The 12005-nt window shown below is 47.1% G+C and overlaps 1 protein-coding gene across 1 annotated transcript in view; it reads left to right on the top strand.

The window, feature by feature from the left end:
- Positions 1–562: 562 nt before the first annotated feature.
- CAMK1D (calcium/calmodulin dependent protein kinase ID) overlaps positions 563–12005 on the top strand; it is a 243534-nt gene continuing 232091 nt past the window's right edge. The window contains exon 1 of the mRNA XM_083701646.1: positions 563–832. Within this exon, the coding sequence (XP_083557772.1) occupies positions 741–832 (92 nt within the window). The 5' untranslated portion in view covers positions 563–740. The remainder of the gene's footprint in view (positions 833–12005) is intronic.

Raw genomic sequence — 12005 nt, 5'->3', positions numbered from 1 at the left:
CGGCTGACGCTCCTCGGCTCCGAATCTGCCCCGCGGAGAGAGGCCGGAGCCGGGGGTCGCTGAGCGGCGGCGGCGGCGCCCAGGTTTCGCGGCCCCTTTCCGGCGCCGGGCGCTTCGCCTCCAGGGAGGCCGGCCGGGCCGGGGCTGGCCCTGCAGGGCTGCGCGGGCCGCTCCGCCTCGGACGCGGGGAGAAAGGGGAGCCGAGAAAGGGCGCGCGGGTCACACATATAGAGAGAGGATCCTATTGCTGCAATGCGAATTTGTCTCGAGTCCTTCCGAAGGCGGCGGCGGCGGGAAGGGAAGCCTGGGGGAGGCGCGGCGGCTTGGCTGGCTGGCTGGCTTCCCCGCCCGGCCATTTCCATAACAACCAAGCGCAGCCCAAAGTGCCGCCCCAACGCCGCGCTGCAAAGTTCCTTCGGGGCTGCGAGGGGGGGGGGTCTAGAGGCCGAGGCGAAGGCGGACCTGGGAGGCGGGAGCTGGCCTGTCGCGGCTCCGCTCGCTTTCTGGTCGGGCGGCGGGAGGGGAGGCTGCCGAAAAGGGGCCGCGAGGGAGAGCGGAAAGGCGGCGCGGAGGAGGAGGAGGAGGAGGAGGAGAAGCGGCGGCGGCAGCAGCAGCAGCAGCAGCAGCAGGAAGTGGGCGCGCGAGGCAGCAGCAGCAGCGGCGGCGGCGGCGGCGGCGAGCCGAGCGGAGGAGCCGCCGAAGAGAAGCAAAAGGCGCCCGGGCGGCTGCTGCGCCCAGCCATGGCCCGCGAGAACGGCGAGGACGGCTCCTCGTGGAAGAAGCAAGCCGACGACATCAGCAAGATCTTCGAGTTCAAGGAGACCCTGGGCACGTAAGTGGCCGCGCCAGGCAGCGTCCGGCGGGGCGGGCGGGCGGGCGGGCGAGGGGACCAGGAGAGCGCTCCCTTCTGCCTTCTCCTCCCTCGGGGCAGAGTCCCTCCTCGCTCCCCTGGGACCCCCCCCCCGTCCAGGAGCCCCGGGGCCCTTCGGGCCGGCCCGGCAGGCAGAGCTGGCTCCCGCCCGCCCGGTGCCGGGGCTCAGCGGAGAAGTCCGGGCTGAGCGCGAGAGAGCAAGGAGACGGGTGCTGCTGGGCACGGGATGGGCATGCGGACAGGGCACATGTGCTGCGGCATTTGGGGGCCGTGCTGGCAGGCGCGTGTTTCAGTTTTGAGAGGGCGCCGTGGACATAATTTGACACTTGGGCAGATCCCGGGTTTGCATGTCCGGGCATCCTTCGAGGCTGCTGCATTGTAGCCGTGCGAGAGGGAACTTGGGCTGGGCAGCTCTCCCGGGGGAACATAGTTCAGCCAGAGGGTATGAAGCAATGCAGTGCAGTATTTTAATGTTCACATTTGCAAATGCCAGTATATGAGAAGGCAGGTGTGCTGGTGAAAGTGTGCGCGCATGTGTACTCTGCTATTGAGATTTTTAAGGTCTTATGAATCCTTGAAAAGACGCTGTTCAAATATGCCGTGCTTTTGCATTGCGTAGATCACAAGCTACTTTGAAGCAGTGGCAATGATAACTGCCCTTTTCTTTTGGGGGCAAAATGCATGCTGTCCTATAGGAATCAGGAGAGTCAGCTGCACATATTAATTGCAATTCAATTTAAAAGGACAGCGTAAATATGGTTTGACTTTTATGCTTTCTTCTAAAGCTGACTGCAGAGTCTATTCATAGAAAGAAGAGCAGAATAATCAGAGTGGATTGGCTGTGGGGTTTTCCCAGTTCATTGGTGTAGCTTAACTGTTGTTGCTAGAGTATGCCCTCCCCCCCTTTATTTATAGTGCTTGGATACACAGGTCAGCAAAACAGAATTTTTTTTTAAAAAAATTTTTTGTCTGAATCAACATACTCAAATAGTTTAAAGGAACAAGGTGTGATAGGAAAATAGTTTTGAGTTTAGCAGTTGTTTTTTAAATAAGATGTTCTAGGTGCAGATGGCTGTGTATTGTAGGAAAGGTCAATAGACGGACTGCTATGTAGTTGTTGATTTTAGGTTTGTATACACATCTGGCTCTGCTGTAAGTGCAGCTGCATTTTTAATGCTATGCCTCTTTAGGATAGCTTAGGTGATAATTATGATGGCAGTATTAACTTGTACTACACTTGCTGCACCCTGCCCGTACAATAAAAACATCACGCTAGCATTGTCATGACATTTATGTTTCGCTGTATTTCATGGGGGAAGTTTGTTGAAAATGTTACTATCCTGATTTTCTGAACGTGAGTGCAGCAATCGGACATTTAACATGGTTTACGCAGGTTGGTATTGATCAGGCATTCATAATAGGTAGCAAAACATATATTTCACTTTATGTGTGTGCTGCTCTATGGATATTAGCACTATTTTCTGTCCCTGGGTGTTTGCTAATAACTTGAACTATCAAGACTTTGTATAATAGAAACAAGCCTTTTCCTGTCATGTAATAATTAATATTAGCTAAACTGTGTGGGAGAACACAGAGTCGTCATAAGAGACTCATTTAAGAAGCAGTATAGCGATTATAAAATTTTACCTCTATGCCTATTTAGAAATGCACTCTGCACGAGTTTGGATGCTTGAGTTGGTGTAAAAGGTATTTGACTTTGGGGACAATTCCAGCGCTGCCACTGACTAGAATGCCTATCAGTAAATACTGCAGAGTGGCGTCATCTTGCCCTGAAGGTGATGCATTGATTCAAATGGTTTCCTGTAGCTTGTGCCAAAGAAAATAATTACGTTTACTACGAGATCACTTGTGCCATTAACTTTTAATTGGTTAGTGTTGTAATTTATGATCTATGACCACAAAGCTATATTTAACTATATAGTTGTCAACTTGGAGGTTTTGTGGTTTTCTTTATTATAAAACACCTGGACTTAATTTTATGCATGGAAGTTAGGACCAGGAAAAGTTTGGTTAAGAATACAACAGGGTTGCCAACATTTTCGACAATTTCTATTTTAAGCCATTTCCTTATGCCCTGGGTTGTGTGCACTCGTAAAAAAACCCAAAACCAAATTCTGCTCAACACAATCTAACTGCTGTATCAAGGAAAACTGGATTCTGTGACTTGTATAACTTACGCAATTTAAACTTAATCCAACCATCTCGTCCTCTGTCGTCCCCTTCTCCTTGTGCCCTCCATCGTTCCCAACATCAGGGCCTTTTCCAGGGAGTCTTCTTTTCTCATGAGGTGGCCAAAGTATTGGAGCCTCAGCTTCAGGATCTGTCCTTCCAGTGAGCACTCAGGGCTGATTTCCTTCCGAATGTATAGGCTTGATCTTCTTGCAGTCCATGGGACTCTCAAGAGTCTCCTCCAGCACCAGAATTCAAAAGCATCCATTCTTCGGCGATCAGCCTTCCTTATGGTCCAGCTCTCACTTCCATACATCACCACTGGGAAAACCACAGCTTTAACTATACGGACCTTTGTTGGCAAGCTGATGTCTCTGCTTTTTAAGATGCTGCCTAGGTTTGTCATTGCTTTTCTCCCAAGAAGCAGGCGTCTTTTAATTTCGTGGCTGCTGTCACCATCTGCAGTGATCATGGAGCCCAAGAAAGTAAAATCTCTCACTGCCTCCATTTCTTCCCCTTCTATTTGCCAGGAGGTGATAAGACCAGTGGCCATGATCTTCGATTTTTTGATGTTGAGCTTCAAACCATATTTTGCGCTCTCTTCTTTCACCCTCTTTAAAAGGTTCTTTAATTCCTCCTCACTTTCTGCCATCAAGGTTGTGTCATCTGCATATCTGAAGTTGTTGATATTTCTTCCGGCGATCTTAATTCCGGCTTGGGATTCATCCAGCCCAGCCCTGCACAGCATAGTTTATAGCTTCTCTGAGTTATTCAAGCCCCTTCGCCACGGCAAGGCAGTGATCCATGAAGGGGCTTACCTAGAAGTAAGCCCCATTTAATTCTGTGGGATTTACTTCTGAGTAGACATGGTTGGGATTGCACTGTAAGATAGCAATCCCATGCATATTCAGCCCGGATGTGCTTCTGAATAAATATGCATAGCTCTAAAAGCCTGGCTTAGCATTATGGTCCAAACCAGAGGTTGTGGTTTGTTTCACACCAGACAAACCATGATGATAAGTCAAGGTTTGTTCTTGTCTTGTTGGTAACAGTTTGTTTGAACAAAGCAAACCATGATCCCTTGGTTGGATGTAATACTAACCTAGGATTTTGGCTAATTTCCTTTGCATGCTAGCAGAGAGCAGCCAAACAGCCCAGACAGGTAGGTGCACGGTAAATCATTAATGATAGCATACCATGGCATGAGAAGTGAGCCATTGTCTACCTTTTCCATCTTTATTAATTTTCCAAAATGCTTATGGAATGGGTCAAGTCTGTGTTATTTTGTTCATGTAGTCCTGAGTCATAAGCAGTGTAAAGCTGGATCGATTTACAGTCAGCTGGAATGGTGACTTCATTCTTATGCAGTCATGTAAGCTACATGGAAAATATTGAATTCCTTGGAGCAGCAGCGGAGGAGGCCACTCCATCATCTAGGGATGGGGCGAGCCTCCTATACGCAGAGCCTCCGGAGTCTGCCTGCCTCCTCCCCCTCAGCCGCCCTACAGCTGGTGGGGGGAGGCAGTGGGCAGACAGTTTGGGCAGCGCAGAGCCACCCAAGCCACCGTGTCTCCCAGGAGAGACATTGCAGGCCCCGTAGTGAGTGCCGCCTGGCATTTTGTCACACCCACAGTGGTGACACCCGGGGCGGACCACCCCCACCGCCCCCTTCCTCCACCCCTGCCTTGGAGACCTGAACACTTACGTTCTGCTTCCAATTCTCCTGGCTCATATAGAGGAGATAGATAGGCTTTTAAGTGAAAAATAACATGTGTCAGGCCTAGGAGAATGGTTTGATTGAATGCTTTTCAACTGGTGGTACTTGTAAAACCTGACATACTCTGAAGTACCACTGGCTGAAAAGCACTGGTCACGGGAGCTGCTGTAGACATTGTGAGGAAAATGAGCCACGAATGAGTGAGTGAGGCTGAAATTTCATTGGCTTTTGCTGTTCTAAAAGGGCCCTTAGGTTACCAAGACATGCATTTGTGCACAGTGTGTAGCTTGGGCCTGAATGAGAGTATGTGTGTGCCAGAAGCAGCAAAGGTTCCCTGATGTTTCTCCCCACACAACCACTTGAAGCTGGATCTTTTACATCAGGGATGGGGAACCTGTTGTTAAAATACAGCTACAATAATCCCTGACCATTGGCCGTGCTGGCCGGAGTCAAACAACATCTGGAGGGCTACAAGTCTTTCAGTTCTGATGTCTATTTTTGCTTAGAAAAGTAAGTGCTATTTAATTCAGAGGTTTAGTCCCAAGTAAATATGCAGAGGATTGAAGCCTTGTTGCATACACTTACTTAGGAGTAAGTTCTAGTGAACTTTCAGCCTAATCTTATGCAGAGCTGCACATGCCTAAGCCCACTGATGTAAAAATTCACAAAACAAGTTCCACTACCAAAAAAACTCTATTTGTCATATATTCTGTCATTGTAGCCAATACCAGTATTGATTTCTGACTGCTTATAGCTTCTGATAGGAGAATGCCAAACTGAAATAATTATATATTCTAATCTTGTTTCTGCTGCACCTTTTAAAAGGCTTTGAGCATGTATGTTTTATAGTAGCTACTTTTATAGAATTTACGAATAGCTAAAAGCTTTGTCCATTGTTCCTTGGTCATGTCTATGAGGCAACTAGAAATTAATGCAAATTATTTTTGATAACTCTGGTAATTTTGTTAGTTCAACTACCATGACATAATTTTATAATTTAATTTTGCCCCGATACTGAAACTGAACCATATTCTGCACTGACATGTGTTAGTGAGTGTTGATCATATGACTCATAAGTTTTTGTTTGTTGAAGCATGCATCCTAACATTAGCTTCTTATGCTACCAGTTCATCATTGTAGTGCACAACTGGGACCACGGGAATCATAGAATCATAGAGTTGGAAGAGACCACAAGGGCCATCGAGTCCAACCCCCTGCCAAGCAGGAAACACCATCAGAGCACTCCTGACATACGGTTGTCAAGCCTCTGCTTAAAGACCTCCAAAGAAGGAGACTCCACCACACTCCTTGGCAGCAAATTCCACTGTCGAACAGCTCTTACTGTCAGGAAATTCTTCCTAATGTTTAGGTGGAATCTTCTTTCTTGTAGTTTGGATCCATTGCTCCGTGTCCGCTTCTCTGGAGCAGCAGAAAACAACCTTTCTCGCTCCTCTATGTGACATCCTTTTATATATTTGAACATGGCTATCATATCACCCCTTAACCTCCTCTTCTCCAGGCTAAACATGCCCAGCTCCCTTAGCCGTTCCTCATAAGGCATCGTTTCCAGGCCTTTGACCATTTTGGTTGCCCTCCTCTGGACACGTTCCAGTTTGTCAGTGTCCTTCTTGAACTGTGGTGCCCAGAACTGGACACAGTACTCCAGGTGAGGTCTGACCAGAGCAGAATACAGTGGCACTATTACTTCCCTTGATCTAGATGCTATACTCCTATTGATGCAGCCCAGAATTGCATGGGCTTTTTTAGCTGCCGCGTCACACTGTTGGCTCATGTCAAGTTTGTGGTCAACCAAGACTCCTAGATCCTTTTCACATGTACTGCTCTCAAGCCAGGTGTCACCCATCTTGTATTTGTGCCTCTCAATTTTTTTGCCCAAGTGCAATACTTTACATTTCTCCCTGTTAAAATTCATCTTGTTTGTTTTGGCCCAGTTCTCTAATCTGTCAAGGTGTTTTGAAGTGTGATCCTGTCCTCTGGGGTGTTAGCCACCCCTCCCAGTTTGGTGTCATCTGCAAATTTGATCAGGATGCCCTTGAGTCCATCATCCAAGTCGTTGATAAAGATGTTGAATAAGACCGGGCCCAAGACAGAACCCTGTGTTACCCCACTAGTCATTCTTCTCCAGGATGAAGAGGAACCATTGATGAGCACCCTTTGGGTTCGGTCAGTCATCCAGTTACAAATCCACTGAGTGGTAGCATAGTCAAGACCGCATTTTACCAGCTTCTTTACAAGAATATCATGGGGCACCTTGTCAAATGCCTTGCTGAAATCAAGGTAGGCTACATCCACTGCGTTTCCTTCATCTACCAGGCTTGTAATTCTGTCAAAAGCGAGATCAGGTTCGTCTGACATGACTTATTTTTCAGAAATCCATGCTGACTATTGGTGATCACAGCATTCCTTTCTAGGTGCTCACAGACTGTTTGCTTAATGATTTGCTCCAGAATCTTCCCTGGTATTGATGTCAGACTGACTGGGCAGTAATTATTTGGGTCCTCTCTTTTCCCCTTTTTGAAAATAGGGACAACATTTGCCCTCCTCCAGTCTGCCGGGACTTCGCCTGTTCTCCAGGAATTCTCAAAGATGACTGCCAGTGGTCATCTTTGAAGGGTTGGGAGGAAGTGTTGAAATAATATTTCTTCTGGTTCCTAAAAAGTAAAGGTAAAGGTACCCCTGCCCGTACGGGCCAGTCTTGACAGACTCTGGGGTTGTGCGCCCATCTCACTTAAGAGGCCAGGGCCCAGCGCTGTCCGGAGACACATCCGGGTCACGTGGCCAGCGTGACAAGCTGCATCTGGCGAGCCAGAGCCGCACACGGAAACGCCATTTACCTTCCCACTGGTAAGCGGTCCCTATTTATCTACTTGCACCCGGAGGTGCTTTCGAACTGCTAGGTTGGCAGGCGCTGGGACCAAGCAGCGGGAGCGCACCCCACCGCAGGGATTCGAACCGCCGACCTTTCAATCGGCAAGTCCTAGGCGCTGAGGCTTTAACCCACAGCGCCACCTGCGTCCCCCTTCTGGTTCCTAGGATGGGGCAAAACTAGGCTTTATTTCACCCGGGTCCAAGACCCAGTTTGCCCCCCAACACATTCGCATGCACACACACACAGGCTGGGAACGTCAATGGCACCCCTCTGGGGTTTTTATCTGGGGCAGAAGCCCTGGCTATCCCCCCCCCCCCGTAGCTACGGCTCTGCCTAGGATCTAATAGCACCGTTTTTTTAAACTAGTCTTGTGGAAAGCTGGGATAATATTTACATTTCTGGCTCTCACATGCGAGTCTGGTTGATGAGGTGTCTGCAGTTTTCCCAACAATGATGGCAAGTGCCCCAGAGACAGGCAAGTTTATGACAGAACAGTGCTTTTTCTTGCGTGTCCCATGGCAACCCCGATGCCCCATTCAGGAAATGGTGCCCCCTTTAGACCATGACACTTGTTTCTGACCACCATCAATTCCTAGCAGTGTTTTTCCCCTGGGTGAACTCAAGGGAGTGCAGGGCTGGCCTCTTTCCCCACAAAATGTTAAAAGTGTGGCATTCACTATAACAACTTCATGGTGAGTACCAGAACTTTTTGGCTGAGGAGGGGAAAGCACCAAAGGAGCGCTGGAAATAGTGTGTGCGCATGCGCACGGGTGCTCCTCCAACCCGGAAGAGCGTGTGTGTGCACACACTCTGGCCCATCCTCCGATTAAGGTTGCCGACCTCTGAGTTAGACAAACTGTTGCATCCTCTTGAAAATCTTCAAGGCCTTCTTCAATTTCAAACTGACACAAACATGTTTTGGCAGTGGTTTTTATTTTTTATTTTGTACTAAGCTTACATATTGCAAGGGAGCTTAAGCAAGATGCTCACCAGATAGACATTGAAAAGTAGAGTCTATACATTTCTCTCTCTCTCTCTCTCTCTCTCTCTCTCTCTCTCTGTTCTTGCATTCCATTGTATCTATTATCTTCTCATAATTAAAAATATAATCCCTATTTTATAACTTACATAGAATGTATTTATTTTAAACATTTCAAGGCCATGCTCACTTACATTAACAATCATAAACTGCAATAGCACAGCTCAATAAAACCTTCTCATTTAAAACAATTGTCTAAAACAATTCACAGGCCAGCAGCACATCATAATAAGCTAGATCTTTAAAAAATGATTGACATAATAACCAAAGAAAATTAAAGGAATTACAGGCCCCTGCAGAGTATATGCTTTCTCAGTTAGGATGTATGAACATCATGGTAGTATATTTTAAAACACATTTTGATTACAGTTATATTGCTCAGAAACAGAGCAAAGATATATGTTTGCTAATTATTATTACTGTTGTAATGTTGGTAAATGGTAAAGGTACCCTTGCCCGTACGGGCCAGTCGTGTCCAACTCTAGGGTTGTGCGCTCATCTCACTTAAGAGGCCGGGAGCCAGTGCTGTCCGAAGACACTTCCGGGTCACATGGCCAGCATGACAAAGCTGCTCTGGCGAACCGGCACCAGAGCAGCACACGGAAGCGGTCCCTATTTATCTACTTGCACTTAGGGGTGCTTTCGAACTGCTAGGTGGGCAGGAGCTGGGACCGAGCGACGGGAGCTCACCCCGCCGCGGGGATTCGAACCGCCGACCATGCGATCGGCAAGTCCTAGGCACTGAGGTTTTACCCACAGTGCCACCTGCGTCCCTTTGTAATGTTGTTAATTGTTGCTTTTACTGTATCACTGATGCACAAATCAGTCTGCAAAGTGATAAACATGACAGATGCAGCTCAGGAGATTCTTTTCAAGTCTCACTTGCTTCATTAAGCTGTTGCGAATAATAACTTTTCAGTTCATGCTTTTTTCATACTCTTGAAAATGAGTATGAAAATAGGACCTAAAATTAGGTCCTATTAAGTAGGTCCTCTTAAGTGTTGACTATGACTCTTGGATATGTGAACACCATTACTGGTGGTAAGTTGAGAACCATATTATCTAAGTTTGTACCAACCAGGCAAGCCCAAATGAAACAATTATGATCTTTTGCTTATACATCATTTTCAAGGACAGTGGTAGCAGTGTAAACATGCCCCAGATCCGCAGCTCTGTGGTGTGTTCTGTGTCATACAAATAAATGCCCAAAGCCAGTGATTTTTTCTAGGAAAAATGGTGTAGGTACTGCGGACTGTTGAGTACAGCCAGAAAAAAAAACTGATCCCAAGGTTTGGGACACCAACTGTGCAAATGATGGTGCCTATTTTCAAAAGGAGAGTCCAGGGAGCATGTCAGTTGCTGGGTCAAGGTCACAGCTGATGCCTAGCCTTGTATCGTAGGGTCTGCTGTGGCTTATAATCTTGTAACCTGTAGCCTGCTGTATGCTGGAACACTATATTGATTTTTGGAATAAACCATTTAAACCTAATAACTGTGACAATAGCTCAAGCCCTGAGTCTGAAAGTGGGAACTGGAACAATATGTGCTTTTTGCCTTGTTCAAAAGGATGATTTTATTCTTATGCATATCTGTGCAAATTTAATCAGTCAGTTGAATGATAATTGACAATGCAATCATTCATGTGCTTACTCAGAAGTAATTTCTACTGTGTTCAGCGGGGCTTTCTCTGGAAAAGTGTGCATAGATTTGCAGTCTGAGACTCGTACAAGTTTTGTTCTCGTTCCCTTCTCACACGCCACTCGCCCTCATGGGACAGGGAGCACTGCAGTGTGGCCCTGTCCTGCCATGCAGGGGCATACATGATTATTCAGGCAGGGCTGATCACGTGGCTCATTTCAACTGACTTCTCACTCCCCTCTCTGGTCAGGGAGTTCCAAGATTGCTACCATAGAAACACAATACTTTCAATTGGCCAGTAATGTAAAGGGAAGATGTAACAGCTGAATAGAGATTCTGACTAGCTTGTTCTCACTATCATTTCTGTCCATTCTCCTAGGAGTGGAAAAACCTTGATTATATTAGGAAATATGTGTGCATTTGAAAACCAAGGAAAATGTCATTATATTTGAAGTGGAAAATTTATTTAGAATGCAGTGCTGTGCTGGTGGGGGGAGTTAAATGTTTCTGAGGGTGCAGTGGCTTGGATCTAAAAGCTACTTTCAGCTGTGCTGTGGGCCATTTGTCCTTTTCCACTTCTCTATGTGCAGCCCCCCCCCCCGAAGAGCTGCTTTGGAGGATCCCTTCACACACACACCGGAGCCAGTGTTGGCCGGGAAGCAGAGATGAGAAAGGTATCCCTCCTCTGCTGCAAGAGGGGCACCTGCCTTTGGATCCAAACCTTTATATTCCCAGTGAAGTTATGAACTACAAAATGTGTTCTTCCCTTCTACTTTAGACAAAATAGTTTTTGAGTAGAAAAGTAAAAGAACTCTAAGTAGCCTCTATCTCTGAGAGGCTTAAAGCATAGCTGTCAAGTGTCCCTTATTTGAAGGGACAGTCTCTTATTCCAGCGCCATGTCCCACCGCTGTCCCTTATTGATGGATGTACCTTAAATGATGTCCCCTAAATTTCAAAGGAAGCAGCTCCTCTCCCTCCCTCCCTGCCGGCCAGGGAGGAGGGAGGCTCCAACTGTGCTGCTCACCCAATAAGAAGTCTAAGAACGACTGGGGGGTGGAGCTTGCATGCCTTGTGTGTGGCCAGTTAATGCAAGCTGAGGGGGGTTTTGAATGCTGGACGCTATTTTGTTGCACGTGCTGCTGCAAACTTTGCAGTGCAAAGCCAGGCTGGGGAGCCATCTTAAGTTGAGGCTGCATAGGCCTTGTGGTGCATGTGATTCAGATTCTATTCAGTTGAACCTCTGGTTACAAAGTTGGTTGGACAGTGTTCTCGGAGCTACCAGCATGAGTTTGACCAGACTGCAGGAGGATAGGAAGAGTGGAGTGCCTGGAACAGGTGAGGCTGCAGGTCCCTTATTTTGGCTGCAGGTCTCTTATTTTCAAATCTGTAAGTTGACAGCTATGGCTTAAAGCAGTTTTCACACATCTTTAACATCCTCTTTACTGTTTGTGGCTTTCCTGATCAACTGACTTGAACATAAGCCAACATCTACTGCTGTGTTTGCTTGGTGCTGCTGTTGTGGTTTCTTTTTAATTATAGCCTAGGGAAAGTGATGCTCCTTTGATGGATTTAGTGAGGTGGTGAATATGATATGAAGCACTCTTGTTCATGTATTTACATCTGTGAGCTTTTCTCCAGGGTAGGGAAGAACCAGACACT

Source organism: Podarcis gaigeae, assembly GCF_964106915.1.
Source record: "Podarcis gaigeae genome assembly, chromosome: 10".
NCBI lineage: Eukaryota > Metazoa > Chordata > Lepidosauria > Squamata > Lacertidae > Podarcis > Podarcis gaigeae.
Note: the sequence above shows the minus strand (reverse complement) of the source record. Positions and strands in the feature narration are given on the sequence as shown.